Source organism: Anas acuta, chromosome 25, assembly GCF_963932015.1.
Source record: "Anas acuta chromosome 25, bAnaAcu1.1, whole genome shotgun sequence".
In the NCBI taxonomy this organism is placed as follows: Eukaryota; Metazoa; Chordata; class Aves; order Anseriformes; family Anatidae; genus Anas; species Anas acuta.
In genome coordinates, this window is record NC_089003.1 from 2054443 (window position 1) to 2074632 (window position 20190).

A 20190-nucleotide genomic window follows, 5' to 3' on the forward strand; every position below is an offset into this window, starting at 1 on the left:
TCACTCGCTCTAAAATGTGCATCAATTTTTATTTTTGCAGCCTGATGAGGTGTGGACACTGGAAACAGGGAGTGAACCTGTTTCCTGTCGCTGTGCTAACCAAAGCAGACAATTTCTCATTAGACTTTGCGCACCGGGGGATACTGGTGTTTGCTAATGTGTCAGAACAGCACTTTTAGCACTATGAGAAATTTATTTTTACTACTGGTCTCAGGGAAAACTTGTTTCTAAAAAGGGCAGAATAGAAGTCCACAGGCCGGATGCTCAGCTGGTGAAAAGCAGCAGAAATGCACTGACTGCACCAGTTACTTTGACTTGGATGAACTTCAGATACACCCCCACGAGTGTTTGATACAGCACAGATATCTATTCTGCTGGACTTTTTTTTTTTTTTAATTTTTTTTTAGTATCTGTTCATTAATCAAACCAGGAAGTACAAAAAGCCAGGCTTTGTACATTTAGTCCACACACATGCAAAACAGAAAACCACAGCAAAATAAGAAATGCAAAATGATAAACTTCCTTTCCCATCCTTGTTCCCTAATAATTCATGGAAAGGCTGAGGACAAAATCTTTGCAGCAGCCTTTGAAGAAGGGCCTGGTGCAGAAGTTAAGAATCAAGTGCATGGTCTGCTGATCTGTGTCCTTCTTTGAGACTTGTACTTGTGCACAAGGTAGCTACCAGAGAGGAAAAAATAAAAATAAATGAATAAATAGAGCGGACAAGACTCCTCCTGCTTGTATGAACCTCTACAGAGACCTCAAATAATAATAAAGTTGGTTTTTTACCCACTCAATAGCTTTCATTCACAGAAATGAGCCAAACAAAGATGCCTTGTTAGTATACATCTCTATCCCTTCTTCCTGACAAAATGAAAAATCAGCACTCGTTCCGAGAACGCCGTTTCCCAAGAAATCACAAAGCTGTCCTGGCAGATTCGCACTCCTACACATGCAGTTCAGAAAGTCACAGAAGTCAAATCAAGGTCGGACAGGCTGCTCTTGCAAACACCCTTCCCAGGGATAAAAGGGACCGGGTGAGTCATTTTTTCACACATTACCTAACAAGAACATGCCAATCATAGAGGTTGTAGAAAAACAGTAAGTTCCCGAAATCGGTTGTCTGCAGACTGCACTGCTGAGGACAATCCCAAATCAGAAAAGAACCCGTTCCATATGAGCATGGTAAAACAAATCAGACACCGTGCTTGTGCTCGACTCTGAGCACAGGCTGAGTGGTTGCGTCCTGCACAAGATGTGTTCAATAAAACACACAAAGATCAAGCTGATAGCCATTGTAAAACATGACAGCGTGAAGCTCAACTCAGTACCAAAAAAAAATAAAGGAAGCTGAAGATTTTCAAAAACACTTGCATTAGTATTACTTTTTGAATCACAACATACATGCCAGGTCCAAGTTACAGAGTCGACAGTTTCAGTATTAGGTACCCAAAGGTACTCAGCTGGAGTGGCAGCATCACTCACTCCTCTATTAGAAGGTGACCTTTTAAAACCTTTTTTTTAAAAAAATAGATGTCTAAATAAACGTTACCGGTTTTAGCAGATGGAGAAAGCCCAGCGCTACCCACCAAATCCAGCCAGGATTACCGCCAAAGTTACCTGCAGGAATTGCTTGCACGTACACACGGGTTTAGCAGCACAGCTTTCCCCAGGCTGGGACCTCAGCCCCGGACACCCGAGACATCCTCAGCCCCTCTGATTGATCGTGGGTCCCCCCAGGCAAGGGTTGATCCCTGCCTGCACCCCCCCGCCTCTCTGCTCACGTGCGCCAGCATCAGCCACGGGGCCCTGCTCGCAGGGGAAATTTTAGGGTGAGAAAAACACTGAGCACTGGGTGCACCCGTACAAACCAGAGCTTATTAGCAGCTGTACAGCATGAGCACCAAGTCAGGGCTCCACTCGGGACACGAGAATTGCATTTTACTTCGTTAAAAGGCGAGCTGATGGAACGAGACCAGCCAAGAGGATCGGGCGCTCACGGCGACACAGAACCTGCCGAACTCGTACTCCACATCCCCAGTATGCAAAATCCTGATCATATACAATTAAATGCAAAGAAAATGCTCTGGAAACATCTTGCAGCTTACGTTACCACAAGAAAGGATCTGATATTTTTTTTAAATCATATTCAAATTCAGCAGATGACTAACAGCAATCCAATACTTTTCTGTCTTTAGGCCTTATTCCACACATGCATCCTGCAAGTAGCTTCAGCTCCTGCTTACTAGAGCAGGAATTCAGCTCTCAACAGCATTACACGCTCCTGTTCTCCTGTGAAGAACCCAGCAAATGCATAGGTACAGAAAACAACAGACGGAATCTCATAAGAAATATTTATAAATTGACTACAAAATAGATACAAAGCACAGTAGCAGATTAAATCCCGTTCTCAAGCATCTGTTAGAACACAATCCTTTAATCAAAACTCTACAAGTAACTAAAACACATCAGAAAATCAAAGTTGCTGTATTCATATTTCTTGAATTAGATTGCAAGCTTGAAAAGGACATTTAAAATAAGCAGAGGCATTGTACTATAAACTACCAACTTTTTGCAGATTTAACTGTTGCACATGAAAAGGTTTTTTGTTCTTACCAATAAATTTCTGAGGCATTGAGCTTTTTCGCTTTGCCACGTTGCTTGCTAGCCTGTCCAGCACAAGGGCTCTTTCACTCCCCATCTCTGCCTTGATGTGCCTTGCCTCCACGTTTGCTAGTTTGGAAATGTGAAAAGAAAAAAAAAGAAAAAAAAAGTAGGTGAAAAGGAAAAAAAAAATCAGAAAAAAAAGAAAAAGGAAGAAATGAATGGTCTAATCTCCGGAGTTTGCCACGCTAACTGGAAGGAAACAGTTTGGAGATCTGATGTAAACTTGTTTTGTTGCTTTTTCTGTCGTTCTTGCTCTCTGCGTCTTGGGCATCAGCTGCGGTCAGTGGAAGCAAGCACAGAAACAGACACCGATCTTGCAGTCCGGAGCGCACGCAGGGAGATCATAAACCATACAAAACCAATTTCATTAGCAAAAGGAAGTGCAAAACAAACAGGCTGGACGGGTTGGTTACAAAATGTAGAAGGAGACAGAACCTTTGTTAGCCTTTCTTTTTGATTCTGAGTAATAAGAACCGTGACACCTGCAGAGCGTCCTGTCCTAGCGCTCCAAAACGTCAGTGCAGGACCTCCCGGCCCCTGGCTGCACTGCTTTAGATATCAGTCACACCGAGATGTCTTCTCAACTAAAAACTTGTATAAAACACTTCAGTGCTCCAATAAAATAACATAATTTTTCAATATTCACTTATAACTTTTTTTTCCCTCAAATGTCAGCATCACTTAATCTTTTTTCTAACAGCTAGAGCTAACTGAGAACCTTTGCTCCTTGGCACCCTTATAAGCATTAGGTATTTTAAAGCCCATTCGAACCTGCAGGATTTCTAATTTTAGGAAAAAGTGCACGTGCCCTAGGATCAATCCCTCGAGACTGGGCCACCGTTTTAAGGATTTTACTGTTTTCCAGAGCTCTCCTCTAGCTGTGGCACCCAGTGCCCAGCATTTCACGGAAATAACTGCTCGCTCTCGACCTCATGGAGGCTGCACGGGTTTTGATCTGGATCAGCCACACCGAGGAGGACTGCCACCTCATATCACTACTGCCAGACTAATAATGAATATAGCTGCCGTGGCTTCCCCCCACGAGCCCTGCGCTCGCCTCAAGAACAAGTATCGGTAGTGGTGCTTCATATTAAAGCTGCACTAAGAGGTGCAGCCATGGGGGACCGCTGGGGTGACAACCAGACAGCTTTTAAGGGACTGCCCATGCCTTTGAGAGCTTGATAGCTAAATAGAGGCGAGTGAGGATGAGGAAGGGTCACTGATTTTGTCAAGGTAATGTGAAAGGTCAGGTCTCATGGTAGAAGAATCCTGGCTGTTGTTATGGTACTAGTGCACCCAGATGCCTTAAATGAATAAATAAATAGATAAATAAATAGATAAATAAATAGATAAATATGTAGCATAATCTACATAAGAGACAAGCAATGCCAGAGGAAAATGATCCAAATGCTTTGGTGTCACTTCAGTCCTGCTAAGTGCAGTTATATTGAGTATTGGACTTAAAATACAGTTTTCTAAGTACGAGTGATAAAACTGCAATATCATCCTTCCACAGCTCAGTGTGCAGCGTTTCCCTATAAATTTTAAAGTCACTCCTTACTTGTTTATTGTGACTGTTATTGATATCAGATGAGTTTCAGTCAGCACAAACCATGACTCACCAAACCTCAGCAGAACTATTTGTTAATGTTTGTACAGCACTTTGCAAATGTAAAGTGCTTCATAAATACTCCATGCCACACGAGCTAACTACAAATATGACTCAGGATGGTTGGGATAATAGGGCTCAACGCAGCACTACGTTAAGCCTGTTTCACCAGGCTGTAACCCTATTATATACATGATGGCCAGACTCAGACAGCCCGCATACAAAATGCCTTAAAGATAGTAACGTGTTGTTTTTCTCGTCTGATTTTGATTCCAAATTACTCTAATGTGTTTAGAAGCTTACATAAATACATAAAGTTCAATCTCAAAGTTCATTTTAGGCTAAAATGCAACTGCTCCCAGCCTGAAGCACCGAGCCACTACCTACCCGTGTATACGGAACTACACAAAACATCAAATTAAGTTGAAACTGTAAGGGAAAGTTAGGCAGACCATAGTCATCCGCTTTGGATTTTGGCCAGAAACCCGAGTAAACTTTTAAGAATAATGTCACGGTATTTTTAATTTCAGGACTCGTGTTCCAAAAACTGGAATATCCCTTCTGAACACTTCAGATTATCTTCAGATAACTGCACTTCGAGGGTTGAACTATCCCCAACCCACTCAGATTACAAGTAATTAATAGGTTGTGATTTTTTGTAAAAGAAATTCCACAACTACTTTGAGCAAGATAACGATAACGTCATACATTTAAAACCTTATATTGTAAACAAAAAATAAAAATATGAAAAATGCACTATTCATCATGCCTTAACAGCAGCTCCCCAGTCCTTGCCATTTCTTCATTTGTTTTGCTTATTTTCTTCTAGTTCTTCTTTTTCCTCAATCTTTAACTTTTTGAGTTGTTGCCCTATCAAAGCTCAAATTTCACATTTTCAGACATTTTCAGAATCTTTTTTCTGTCTCTTCTGACAGAACTCAAAGAGCAAAGTTTCTGGGAGCCCCCCCCCGCCAGGGAACACACTGGAAGCCACATGTTATCAGTGCCTGCTTGTCTTTTCAATGTTATTTATGCGCCATCAAGGGAACTTCATTAAATTAGTGTCAAAAGGGCAGACAAGCAGCTTCCTGCAGAGGTAACAATAGTCTTTACTCAGACGAGATTGCTGAAGAGACAGTAACTATTGACCTACATAATATGTTCTGGGACATCTGTAAGCATCAATCTTCCAGCCTGACGCCTGTCTGCCATTTCATTTTAAAGCTGAGAGTTTTCCTTTCACCGTAAGATTTTCTACTCCTCGCCAATGGCCATTTTTTTCCTAAAGAACTAAATAACCTCTTTTTATGGGCCATAAAAGGCCTTGACAATGTGTCCATAATACAGCCCTGGGGGAAACAGACTCTGCTCCCATTGAGGCATAGGTAGCTCCATAGGTCCTCTCCCTTCTCAAAGGCTGATTTAATGATCTCACCCCTCTCTTTCTCCTGGGTCACTTACTAAACAATCCAAGAATAATATTTAGCATTTAGGAAACATTTTATCTCTCTCAAAATTCTCCAAAGTCTGCTCAAAGAAAGAGAGAAATAATCACGTCCTGTTTCCCTCCTCGATTACCTTACCCACTGGATGATTCCACTGTGCACTCTGACATTAATTTAACGAACTAATTATCCAACTATAACATGTATCTAAAAATAAATCTCAGGCTGGAACGATCAAGCACTTTGCTCAAAGACTAAGAGCTGGATAGTCATGAAGCAAATCCACACTTCCAAAGCACTTGGCCCGTTTCAGCCGGTGATCCTGAGATGCCCTGCGAGCTAAATACTTCTGATGGTTCACCAGAACAGCCAGAAAACAACAAAAAGGCTAAGGGTGCTGAAAAAAATCCTGCAGACTGATTAAATCCCCACTCCAGATGCAGGGCAGCATCTCCTGCTTCCCAACAGCTTCCCAACCTCTGCTCAACCCCCTGAGCTCTCGGCACTGTTTGAGAGCTGCTGCCCGCCACTTTCGCAAGATTTTTTTTGGGGGTGAAAAATGTAACTTATTCACTACAGAGGAGTGCTTGTGTTTTGTCTGCTGGCGATTACAACAAGCCAGCTCCCCAGGCAGCAGCGCTGCTCGCCCTAACGCCCTGCTGTGTATGTGCAGGGTGCAGGCACTGCTCTTCCAGCCCCGAAGACGAATGCACCATCACTCAGCCTGAGCTGAATTGTTTCCATAGTGTGGTTTCTCTCACACCGTAAATGTGAGCATAATTTTTAGAACATGCGGGCATTGTTAACAAAACCCTAAAGTACAAAGCGGAGCTCAAATTAGAGGCATTGCTTCCTGTAGCATCTCGATGTGGTCACTAAATAATGGAGAGTGGAACAGAGGTGGGTTATTGTGCAATGAGAACAACGCGACCAGAGATCGCTATCAGGGACTGAGCAACACTCTGAACAATATTGTTACATAAAACTTTTCTTTCTCAAATATTTCCACACTGCTAGGTTTGGGACGTGCAAACCTCACTTTAAAAAGCAGCTAGCAGGGGAACTGCAGTCCTGATGCTGCTTAATGCTTTAATTAATGGCGTGGATGATGGCACACTGAGCACTTAATGATGGCTCCATGTGAGGAGGTTGCAAGGACTTCAGAACAGAGGGCCAAAATGCAAAATGGTGCAGGGAAGTAGGAAAATAAATAGTCAGAAAACCTAAAACAAAGTTCACTAAAAACAAAAGCAAAGTACTACACTTCAGGAAAAAAAAAAAAAAGCACTAAATGACCTCCCAAGGTCCCTTCCAGCCTTCCCTCCCTCTGATTCTGTGATCTAACATACTGCTGATACCAGAAAATTGAATGGAAATGCCTCAGCAAGATTGGAGTTCCTGTTTTTCATAAAACTTACTACACTACTAAAAACACCACAGTATTTTTTAAGGCGTGAAGGTCTTAAAGGCATCGAGTACAGCCGTATCATGTCATACTGGAAATTTACATTTCCTCTGTGGCCAATTTAAAGCGCACCGTACTGCTTTAGAGTACTCCACTGCAGATTCTGGATAACTGAAACGTTGCTATTCTGAAACGAATATAAACAAAGAATTATTGAAAATCAGGAATCTATAGTAGGTATCATGTTTTCCATTTTCACATGGTGGACATAAAGTGATTGCCATCATGAGAGCATGTACTGTAACATAAAACCACAGTTACAATATGTAGGGGTTCTCATGAAAATCAAAACTTGCTGACACTCACACAACCATTTACTTTTACTAATGCTCTAAAAAAACATGCCACTTGCTGAAAAGAAGATACTCCATGAAACACTACCAAATCATTGTTTCTTTTTGACTTTTTTTTTTTTTTTCAGGGGGGCGGCATGTGTCACCGCCTGACCGCCAGCCTACTCTGCCCAGGGTGAAGATTCTCATGCACACAAAGTTATCACCGCATATCAATGGGTATTCACACCCGGCTTGGGGCCTGGTTTGTGATGATGCCAGCACAGTTTTTGCTTGATAATCACATCACCAAACACAATTTTTTAAATTCTTATTAAATGGTCTTTGTTATCGTTGTCATCTCTCTAAGTGCAATTTTACACTTTATTTTTCTTCTCTGAAAACTCAGCTTCACGTTTCCCCTGAAAATAAAGTGCTGTTTGAAAGTCACAACCCAAACTAGGGAGCCTGATGCTTTAAAGGTTGGTTGTTTTTTTGGGGGGTGGTTGGTTTGGGTGTTTTTTTTATTTTGTTTGTTTTGTTTTAAGGCTGGCTATCAAAAAAATGGGAACCTGAATTCTGAAACTGTAGCCTTAACTCTGCTGTGAATTGGCTGTACAATCTTTTGGGAGATCACAACCATTCCTCGCCTCTGTGACTGAGGAAAGTAATTCTTTCCTGACATACTGGTGTATTGTGAAACTTAAAATCGCACAAGTTCGTTTTCGGATTGGAAATATTCAGGTGAATAAGGCTCAAAGATTACGGCAGTTATTTTTCATCAAAATATTTTCAGAACTGCTGCACTGAAACTGTGAAAAGGGAAATTTAAAAAAAAAAAAAAGAAAAAAAGTGTTTGATACATTTCACCTTCATCCTTTTTCAAAGACAGCCCTATACTTAGGAAGTCCTTTACCCCTCGCTACTTTGCAGGCGATTTGTCAGCGACCTGCAGGACGTCACCCCATTTCCATGCCCTGGGATCATGCCACTAACGCTTCTGCAAATTCTAACTAATTCTGACCAACAGCCCTTCATTTTCTTTAGAACAAGGATCAAAGAGAGCCACGTGAACAACTGCTGTCAACAACTACAGGCGTCAACTCATCCAGCACAATAAGCAGCATAATGGCATTAATGTAGGAATAATTTAACATACTGTGAGTGTCACCTACAGAAATGCTGCGTGGAAGGTACTTCAGATGTTTTATTCAAAGTAACTGTGAAATAAAAAAGTGATTAAAATAAAAGCATTCTTTAACTAGCTGCCTGGGGGATGCATTAAACCAGACCCTTTTATAAGATGTTACAGCCCCTCAGGTTACTGAAAATGATTGTAGTAAAAACTATTCTCAGGCTGTGAATTAACAGCTTACCAGATGCCCTTTTTAAGCACTGTAATGTACCAAAAAAAAGAAAAAAGAAAAAAAAGAAAGGGGAGGCACTGTGTAACGTGATAAACTCACCAGCTTCACACATGCCAGCGTTCTGCAGGTAGGTACGGCACCGCTCCTTGTGCTCCTCCAGCGAGCTCCTCTGCTTGTAGCTCCTGCCGCAGAACTCGCACTTGTAGGGCTTCTCCACTAAAAAAAACAGAGAGCAGCATGAAATAACCACAGGGGACCACTGAAACACGCTCCCCCTGACATTCCAGCATATGGTTACTGATAGCATAAATGGAGAATGCTTTAAATTTCTGCTAAGTTGATGGGCGTTGTGATTATGACAAAATCAGGGTTATATCAGGGTGAAGCCCACCAGATACCCAAAGGACTCGCACAGTCCTCCTTGCCCCCCTAGCTCAGTGCCAGAAAAGAGGCCTCGCAGTCAGACACAGCCCTTGGGAGCCCAGAGCCCTGTGCCCTTGGCACAGCTTCCCTCGGGAAGCCCAAAAGTGCCACGGCTGGGACCACAGCTGTTCCAACTGCCCCATTTTGGTCCCGGCTGCACTGATGTTTTTAAGGATCTCACGAATTTCAAGTTGAGCCAAACCCATTTGTGAGGTTTACTTCATTTCCAAAGGCATTAATTGTACAGCAAATTATGCTCCTAATTCATTTAAGCAAAAACAAGCCTGTTTGAAACTCAAGATAACCACGCCGCCTTTCCCAGTGCGTCATCTAAGACTGGAGGCACGCCCTGAATTATTTCATGACTGCTTCACCAACAGACATTCCCTAACACACTTGGGCACAACGTCATCGCGAATTTGCAAGCAGCCTTGCATCATGTACTGTGCAAAAAGACCATGCTGCCTAATGGCAATGCAACTGTTCGCTCATTCGTGTGATTCACTTAAGATTTCCCTTCTGCTGCTTAATAAGCCAGCTCTTAAAAGCTTCAGTCACAATAAGCCCCCGATAGACACAAGCGTGATGTGTTGGGGGGGGACGGTCATGACCACTGTGCTGGGTTCTTGATCAAATCAGAATCTCATTTCCTCATGCAAGGTAATCCCATTTTTAACTTTGATTCTTTGCGAGGTTTATTTTATTCCTGTTAAATGCAGTGCAGAGATAACACTTATAATTTAGAACACCTGGATATGACACAGGATATACACAAATCAAAGAGCAACCATGACCTGGCTCCTAAAGAACTGCAGGAATTCAGGTTAATCAGTTTATACCTGGCTTGTTATTCAAGTCACCTCAGCCCTGTGCCTCCATTCCTCCCATCTGTGAAATGGATGCAATACCCTACCGGTGTTGAGAAACACCGCTGGCATTTGTTCAGCACGTTAAGACATTCAGATGAAAGGCACTACACAACAGCGAGGTGTTAAACTGGCAGCAACCTTCTCTTTGATTACGCTCCAAGTCATTCGAATGGCTCGGGATGGGACTGGAAGAAAACCCCAGCAAAACATTTTCTCGCTGCTCCTCAGGTCCCGAGCTTGTGAAAACAGCGGGGAGGCTCCGAGGCTGCTCTCTCCTCACCACATCCAGCCGTGCCGGTGGGATTTCCCTGCTCTGTCCCCACCTGATGATGCTGAGCCCGTTCCCCACCAGCACAGCCGAGGGGGCTCTGCCCTTTGGCGATGCTTCAGAGCTCAGCAGGCTGAGCAGACCTCGCTGCCTGCTCTGCTTTCCACGCCTCGTGTCCCACTGACACACATCTGAAACACGTGAAGTGCCTTTGAAGTCACTTACCAGAATGTGTCCTTAAGTGACCTGTTAGCGCATCCCTCCTTTGGCAGGCATAACTGCAAAGATGACATTTAAAAGGTTTTTCCCCTGTATGTAGTTTAATGTGGCGGAGGAGGTTTCCCTTCTGAGTAAAGGAAGCTCCGCACTGATTACACTGGAATGGCCGTTCACCTTAAAATGACATACAAAAAAGGACATTTAATGGTTATGTGGGTATCACGCTATCCTCAGACCCTTTCCTTTTTGGAAGAGGAAAGAATGAGAGACTTGATCACTTTTTGCCTACAGAAACACACACAGCCCTTCCATTGACTTCAGTGGGAGTTACATGCAGCTCTGGTGTCAGAGCTTCGTGCAATATATGCATGGCTATGGAAAACAACGTACAGACTTTCCCATGGAAAGAAGTGTTCTGGAGGAGGCTGATTCCAACAAGCTAGCAGTTTTTAGAAAAAGAAGTCTTATCTCACTGCAGGTCAAAACCTAAGATGCTCGTTGGTTTGTTGCCAAAGTAAAGCACAAAGAGAAACACAGCACACAGACTGGAAACGGCAGCAGAAACCCAATCTAACTTGTGTTTTGTGGCTGACACGATTAAACAACATAGTGCCTTTCATCCAAAATTCTTAAAATGCCTCACAAATTTGCGTTTACTAATACCGAATCCCGATAGGAAGAAAGGTGGGTGAAGTGAGGCACAGAAAAGTGAGGAACTTGCCAGAGATCACACGCGGAGTCAGGGACAGAACAAGGAAATCCCGATTTTGGTAACCTTTTCTAAAAATAGTCTACATTACAAATTGTTATCCTGTCAGTATTGAGCTCTTGCAAGAATAATATAGGGATATTTACCAGTGTGGCTACGCTTATGAACCATCAAGACATTGAGGCTAATGCAGGCTAATCCACAGATATCACAATTCATTTTTCCACTAGCTGGCCTGATGTTGTCATATGAGCCAGAATGTCTTTCCAGTTTAATGCTTTCATATTCGTTATATTCTCTGGGATAGGTGTAAGGTATTTCAGATTCTTCTGGGTTTTCCATAGGCTCTGAATTTAAAGCACTCTCCTCTCTGTCACTGTATTCACCTTTCACTTTAACATCATCTGCAGGTAAAACAAAGCACACAAATCAAGAAAATGATCATTTCAGATACCATGAAGTCTCTTTAAAAAATCACCAAAAATTATATAAAGTTACATCAATAATTTCCTTACAGTTTTACGGAAACTCAAAGAGATAAAATAATGCAGTTAAGACGTGAATCTTCATAGGTCATACACGCATAGTGATACTCACAATGAGATAACCTTTAAAAATATTGACCTATTTATTATTACCTTTGATGGATAACTTCCTTCTGCAGATTACAAAAGCATAATACAGGACAAACTTCTGTTCTTGCAATTACAGGGTATTATTCAGAATATAAAATAAAGTACTTGTTTCTACATCTGGCCATTAGCCTACAGAAATGAGTGCCACAAGATTTTCCTATGAATTGGAAATACAGAAAGACATGTTAAAAGGGATACTTGTAACTTCCTGGGGAACTTTCAAGCATGCCTAAAAAAAGTCTGATCCAGTAAGACCCTGAGTTTCCCATGGTAAAGATTCTCATCAATTAATCCCAATCAGTAATCTGAATCTTCACTTGCAATTTTCATCGAAAGATCTCAAATGTTTCGAGAAGCATTCGACAATCCTGATACCCGTATTGAAGACTGCTGTATGAGTAAAACCAGTAAAGGCAGTAAAGATTGCCTGATAAATAAATACATTGCAGAAATGTTACAGGATTTGTCCAAAGTCACATTGCAAGCACACAGCAAAGACCACGACGACTCTTGAAGACCAACATCCACGGCCTTGAGTAGGTTCCTGACCCTGCTGCTGTGTCCGGAGAAAATTCTGGAATCAAAGGCATCGCCTCATATTAATGCAACTTCACGACAAGAGAAGAATGGAACAAGTAGCTAATAATTTACTAACAATAATGTTCCCATGAAAAAATATCAGCAAAGGGCTCGCACTACATAAACTGCTAACGATTCCTAACTATTGCTGAATTTCTTCTCTGCTATTAACTCCAGCATTACCAGCACGCTCATTAAAATCCTTACTAATTGATGGGGCAGCCTTTTTTTTCTGCTTGAAGTGGACTTTTCTATCTGGATAGGAGCTGGGTTATGGCTGAAACTTGAGTTATGCCTCAAGCTACTAAGTGAAGAAAAGCATTAAGAGATAAAATACACTGTTTCCTGTTTGAAAGTATTGTTCTCATGGGCACCTGCTCCTCTCTCAGACTGAGGGTTAGACAGTTAAATATGGCATTTAATCACTTGTCCTTTCTCCAAAGTACAGAACATGGACTGCTGAATATGTATTAGCTCCGGTTCTGAGTAATAAACCACATCAAATGCTGAGAACAAACAATGGGTGACAGCGAAAATGAGGTGGCAACATAAAAGCAAGCACTGAAAAATAAAAATCTGGCAGCCAATACTTTCACGCAATCAAAATTTTCAACAATATTTTGGTGATAACATCGCTCCTCTAGCCTTGATGCTTGCACTGAGCCCAGCCGGTCTGTCTTACTCTGGGCTAAAGTGAATGGAAGGGGGGGGGAAACAGGTGGGTGATCATTGCTTCATCCCATGCAAGAAGCCACACAAGGGTGGAAAACTCCAGGAGATTCCTTTTAGTGCCCTCCCCAGACGGTGACACCCACAGGAGGATTTTTTCCCCGTATTGTGTGTTTTTATCCCCTTGTCCTAGACATTTTTTTGAAGTTCTGCGTTGGGACTGACTGCCCTGACCCCAGGAGGGCTCGCACAGGTTTGGGGGTTTGTTCTGAGGCTCCCATGGAGGCTTCACCTCCCAATGTGCCATGTCCCGCTGCACCTGCTGCCCTGTTTCACGTCCCAAGTCCCCCTTCCACTGGAATGGGGCTTCCTCTGCTGCCAGATTCACGCCTGAGGTTGGGAGATCCCACTCAGAATTAGTTTAAGCATCCGCTTCCATCACTCCAAGGAAAATCTATTGCTGGTTGCGGAAAGCAGCTTTCAACAGAGTCGCTTTCCCAAAAAAATGAGTTGTTCGCTCCCATCTCCGCCCCCCCAGCAGGAGCCAGCTCCAAAATAATTTGCTACATCCTGCGCAGAATGGTAAAAGGAAGCGCACGCTGCAGCTGCACCTTGGTGGTGCTTTCAGACACAATTTCAATTCCCACTTTCTATTTAACGTCTCACCTTTCGTCTGCATTAAACGCGATGGCTTAGCAGTGGAGGACTAGCTGTAACCTCCTATTGAGCAGACTTCTCTACCGTTTTCTACCGTTTCTCACCACAAGTTCACAGCTCACAACTTTTCACTCTAGCACCGAGTTACGTCCCCGCTCACGACCCACGAGCGCTGCGATCCCCATGGCAAGCACTTGCTGACTGCCACACACCGGGCATCCTATGGTTCCGCGGCGGAAAATAATTGCCTCTGCATTTTCCATGCTGCATGTTGGCTGCTTGCAATGCATTTGTTTTCTTACGGTAACAGGGAAGGGTGCACCTGAGCCCTTACCAAGGCTTTTCCACCGCTGCCTCCCCCTGCAAGCAGCGCTGTCGCTCCAGCTGTCAGCGATATCCCACCAAAGCTCGAGCGCGTTTCAGTTTGCATGTAGGCGTTTAAAGAACCTCAACGGAAAAATTCACCTTCTGGTGACTGAGAGCTGACAGCAGAAGCCACTAAGGAAGAGGGTTTTTAAAAAAAAAAAAATCAAGCAAGGGTTACGAAGTGTTGGAATTTTTCTATCCTAAGACACTCGTCAGCGGTCAGAGCCTTCCCTGCCATGCAGAAGAAAACTGGTGCAAAGCAGCCCAAGGAAAAGATGGGTGAGTTCGGGTCAGCCCAAAATTAACCAAGTGGTTGCCGAGGTCTGAAGCAAGCAAATTCTTTTTTTTTCAGCCCTGGCTGTTGCTCTGCATGCTGGCAGGCAGCGGCAATTGTGTGAGATAGGAGACTGGCAGAAGTGTGAAAAGGTTTTGGGTCTGTCACTTAAAGATTGTATCAACAGATTTGAATGAAAGGAGGGAGTTTCCAGGCTGGTCCTCCTTAAGCAAGAGGAATGCAACTGTAACATCAAGCAGAAAAGGGATAATGAAGTGTGGAAAAACAGGAGTATCCTTAACAATCCTTAACAAACTTCCCCAGGTTGAAAAAAGCAGTGATATTATCTCTTCTATGCTTGGGAAAGTAAAGAAGTTGTAAGAGGAAAAACTATTCGTGGTGTCCAACACAGGTAACTATTTTTCTTGAGGCAGTTCATGAAGGTAATACATACTGCAGAGAAAAAAAAAGAAAAAAAAAAAAAAAAAGAAGTTGTAGATTTTACACAACAAAGTACCAGGGTGATGTGTTAAGGCTGATGCACATGGTTTCATTTCCTGGGGAGATGATTACAAGATGAAAGACATACTCCAGAGTAATATTTTTGTTTCACCTGAAACACTGTAAAAACAATGGGTTCTGGAAAAAATCCAAAATAAAGCTGTGGTGGCAACTTCAGACTGAGTCACCACATGAGCAGTGCTTGTATACGTTCTATAAAACGCAAGAATAAAAAAAAGTCAATAAGTGCAAACAATTAAGACAAGCTAGAGCGTTATCTTAGCTGTTCTGTCTAAGGGAGTCTCTGAAGGACATCCCCCCTCCTCACCAATACCCCCCCCCCCATATTTAATCCAAGACTTTGGCATCAAATATAGAAAAAATAAAAATAAAAATGTGAGTTTTGTACTGTTGTTAAGCAAAGTTTGCCAGAAGTGTTATGAAAAGCACAAAGAATAAAAACCAGAAGCTATTAAAGACAACAGCACAAAAGGGTGATGTTGCTCAAGTGTTTTACAAGGAGTGGGGTCATAATCATGAAATCCTCAGCACATGCAAAAAGTCAACTGGATAACAAAGAAACTTAATCATCTTAATGTGGCATTTTAATGATGCTGCTGATTTGCTATGCCAATTCAGAGATAATGAGCCCCTAATGCTACAGATGTTCAGCCAGACTAAAGAAAAAAATGAAAAAAAAGAAAAGCTTTTCTTGTATGCCATTTCCTAACTATCCAATTAAACAAATTGTGAAAGCATATAAATAGTTTACCAGGTTTTGACAGCTGTTAATAGGATTCAGATGCTGAAGAACAAGAAGGGCGTCTATATGTGCGTGTACTGAAGGATTCTTGTGACTACCTGGATTTGACAGGTATTAACCAATGATTCATCACTGTTATCTCCACAAATCGTCCCCAGAAATAGCAGTACGAAACCCAAACGTACACATACCAGAGTCTGTCCCCTCCCAGAACGTGAGATTCCTTCACCTAAAGCAGCTTGAAGCACAGCAGCCATACACTGTGAAACTGAAAAGGTCAGTGGAGTTTCCAAAGTCAAGTCAGAATCCTGCAAATTTACGAAAAACACCTCTACAATGGAATTAACGCAACGTGGGGGAAGACGTGTTATCAAGAAAAAGAAAAAAAACAAATTCCTTAATGAATAGAAAGAGAGGTTTGCAGCACCTCCAACGAATTATAAACTGAACATCAATGTTATACCTAAGTACCTAAGTGGGTTTTTTTGTCCTTAAATTATACATTACATACACATTGAAAATGTGGGGACTGTGAGCAATGGAGAGTTATAAAACATAACAGGAACATCAGACTATTAATTTTTTTTTTTTTTTTTTTTTTTTTACTAGAGGCAACACAGAGGCTAAGCATCTTTCCTACATGTTTTTCTGATACCATTGCAAACTTCAGTTTTAGGGACCAGAAAGGAGCTCAAGGCTTTGGGGCCTGACCTGGCTCTGCTGCCAGGGCACCCTTCTGCCACTAAAATCCCAGGTTCTGCACCCACTATTTCTATAGCACACTGGAAATCCATAGGATTCACTTCCTCGACTCACCAAAAATTATTCCTCGGACACAGTGGCTTTGATTTGATCTCTGTCTCCTCCAGCATTTTCTCGGTGCTGCTGTTCTGTGTCCGTTTTGAATAAAAAGCGAGCACCTATTTTGTTGAGATATACAGCATACTTGAGGGGGTAATTCCTAAATGAACCCGTGCAGAATGCACCTGGTGGAAATCTCACTTCTAAAAATAGGAGAGAAACTTTCATAATTCCCCTTTGTGGAGAGCACGCGCTATGGTAATGAGCTTCCTTGTTTTTATTGTGACTTGCAACAAAAATAGAAACAAATCAAATTGAAATGCAGCACTGAGAATTGGGAAAAAAATAAATAAATCAGGCATTGTTTCCCAAGCATTGGGATATGTATTTTCTACTTCATTAATACCAATGTCTTTCTATTGTCAAAACACAACATAATTTATGTAATTAACATAATTATGATATTTTTTTTAAAATGCACATCTCCAAACTCATGTGAGCCAGGACACTTGAATTAAATAATTGCTTCTTCAAGCACCTTATTCAAACATATACTAGTATTTTTCCTATGAATCTATCTTCCTATACAAGTCTATAATATCTATAATCTCATAATTGATATTTCCCATCTATTACCAACTTTTTGCCCAATAATAATCTAGTGTTTCTTTAGGGGTTTTATTTAAAAGATCACTGAAATGTGTTAAAATTAGACTAACAAAAATACTGACAAAGGAAAAATCCCAAACCGAGTTCTTCCAAACCTGGAGATAAACAGGACAACAGCCCAGCAGCACCACCCAGCACTAGGCCAGGGTTTAAGGAAGGAAGTGAAAAATAATGCATTTAACTGACACTACAAAGAGAATTTGGGGAAGCAGAATGTTATTACCTGAGGCAACATGGCTGGGGGATAGGAAACTATGCTAAAACTAGCATGAATTTTATTTATTTATTTTTTTAAATTAACTTAAGTGTCAGGAGCTTGCTGTTTTCCTCAATTGCCTGTACCCACAGTGCTGCCCAGGAGCACCGAGCACTGAATCAGAGGGAACAGCACCCCACAATCCAGGGTCTACCAGTGCCCAGATTTTCCAGTCTCTCTCAGATGAATTTTGTTTCGCTTTTGACACCTGTTAACATTATCCTTCCAAACCTTAGGGTATTTAAAGCCTCCCTCTGAAAAAGAAAAAAAACCTACAGAAGATGAAACTGAGTTCTTCTCTTACAGTTAGATAAGATCACTCATAGAAAACATTTCTAAAATTACAATTCCTAAAGTCCAGAAACCCAGATACAATCACAACCGTTAAATCAGACTTCAATTAGACAGTTAATCAGAGAACATCTGGACCTAACAGTCAGACTGAAAAAGGCCACATGTTAAATTCAGATAATCGCCTTCATTAGTTATATCAAGGGACCTATTACTAATATGACCACTCAGGCATGATCACCTCTGGTCAACTGCTTTTTCAAATGAACTTCAAATCTGAACTTCAAATCTTTAAACCATATTTTTATTTCGCTTTTTGAATTCATCTCCCAGAAGTCTTTGTTACAACGTGGTACTGTCTTACATTTGATACTAGAAAAAAATGGTATCATACAAGAATTTGAAAACCAGGGAAATCTGTGATAAATATCAACAGAGCTTTTACACCTACAAACTGAAGCCAGGAGCTTGTTTCAGATGTTGCTCCAAAACCTCAAACAACATAACTGTCACAAAACCAATTGTAATGGTTTGATTCAACTACAAAAAAAAAATAAAAAATAAATCTAGCAGTAAAGAGCCTGGATTCTAAGACTTGAGCTTTAGACCATAAATACTCTCTCTCCAGATCAATATTTCTATAGGTAAATGCTAAGATTTCACTTTTAGCCTCATCTTCTGCAGAACCTTGTGCATCCCTGTGCTCCCTCAGGAAGATTCAGAATCAATCCTGTTTGGCAGAGGGGAAAGTTTTGCGGAATTACGGAGTTTTGGCAGTTGGCCCTGTTGGTCGCAGGGGCCAGGAGCAGGCGCAGCTCAGAGCCCTGCAGAAGCGAGCGGCGTGGACACGCTCGGCAGGAACGCCTGGAACCAAGCTTGGAATGAAAAAAAGTTTGTAAACCAAAGCAGAAACCAAAACAGGAACAAGAGCCGAAGCCCATAAACACGGTGTGAGGGGAGATGGTGTTGACAACGCGGAAAAGCTAGCTTGAGGTACCAGAAGTAAAATATGGTGCTGAGCACACGGTGCAGACTCTGCAAAAATCGGCTGAAAGCCAGCCAGCAGCAAGACACAAACCCAGTGGAAACAGAGCTTCATCAATTCCGATGCTCATGGAACTGCTCGCTGCATTTTAGCCAAGTTTTGATTCTTGTGGATTTATTTTTGCTTTCCAATACTTTTCCAGCAGCACAAACAGCAGTAAACCTGCCCATTAAACTCCCACTTTTTGTGCCAAATGAGCAGCCCAGTCTGGGGGCAAAACATGAGTCATCTTAATTAATTAATTTCCTTTCCACCAGACCATATTTCTAAAAATAGATGATTTTCTGCAATGACATTTGAGTTCCCAGGGCCGTTTGCCTTGCCCTCGCTTATTTACTGATACACATGGAGGCGGCGGGGGGAGCCACAACTCACCTACCCTGGACTAGATTTTGGTTTAATGCTGAAAGAGTTAAGTATTTCTCTCTCCTTTAATTTCAAATAATTATTTGGTGTGAAATGGAGATGCACATTGTACATAACCTACTGAATAACGCTGTGTGTCCATTCTCCTTCCGGACTGTCTCATCTGAGAGCTCACACTGCTCCCCAAGATATCTCAAAATCAAATTCTACTTTCTGCTAACTGTAACGGGTTAATAACAATAAGAAATAGCTGCACTTTTCCAGCGACTTGGCAGGCAGCGGAATACCGGAGCTCGCCTCCCTCTGTCCCAGCTCTCCAGGTGCAGTGAGCGTGAGCCGACGTCAGTCACCTGCAGGCTGCGGTGACACCGAGCTGATGTCACCAAACGTGCCCAGCAGCATCCCCGCTGCTGCTCGTACAGTACCACGGGGCTGCGACAAAAGCCGAGAGGATCTTTTGTCGATAACGCCGAGCCGCGGCTTTCAGTTCAGGCAGAGCCCCGGCAGCAGAGCCCTGACACAGTTCAGCGGCGCAGCCGCCTCGCCGGGTTTTAACACTTACAGAAATCCCCTGTTAAGTGAACTTCTGCAGCAGAGCACCGCTGATGTTGTGAGATAACCCTTGAGTCCCATGAGCGGCAGGGCTCGATCTGGGCTTGGGAGATGTAATATTCTGATAAAAAACGGCACTTCCTTTTCAGGCAGATAAGTGCGTGTGCTCGCAGCACCGCTGGAACCTCAGTGCGCGCCGAGGCGAGGGTTTGTCATCCTCTCCTGTCTCACTCCAGCCTTTTAACCGCCCCCCTTCGCACACCTAAACGCAGCAGCAATTAGCATCCATAAACCACAAGTGTGGCTTCTATTTCTTTTCATTTCACAACCATGAAAGCTAGCTAACATTTGTAATGCCGAAAAGTTGCCTGCCTCAGAGGAGGGAATCAAGACATAATTAAACACTCGTGCCTAACTGTGCCTCCCAGAGGAAGGAATGCACCTTTTAAAGCG

General features: G+C 42.3%; 1 protein-coding gene across 9 annotated transcripts in view; it reads right to left on the reverse strand.

The window, feature by feature from the left end:
• IKZF3 (IKAROS family zinc finger 3) overlaps nucleotides 1-20190 on the reverse strand; it is a 35820-nt gene that overhangs the window by 5433 nt on the left and 10197 nt on the right. For 6 of the 9 annotated variants that reach the window (XM_068660986.1, XM_068660985.1, XM_068660994.1 and 3 more), the window contains exons 4-7: nucleotides 11460-11717; nucleotides 10611-10778; nucleotides 8925-9041; nucleotides 2617-2733 (exon numbers count right to left, since the gene is read on the reverse strand). In XM_068660986.1, coding sequence (XP_068517087.1) covers nucleotides 2617-2733; nucleotides 8925-9041; nucleotides 10611-10778; nucleotides 11460-11717 — 660 coding nt within the window. The remainder of the gene's footprint in view (nucleotides 1-2616; nucleotides 2734-8924; nucleotides 9042-10610; nucleotides 10779-11459; nucleotides 11718-20190) is intronic. The other 3 variants (XM_068660992.1, XM_068660990.1, XM_068660987.1) reach the window with 2 other exon arrangements.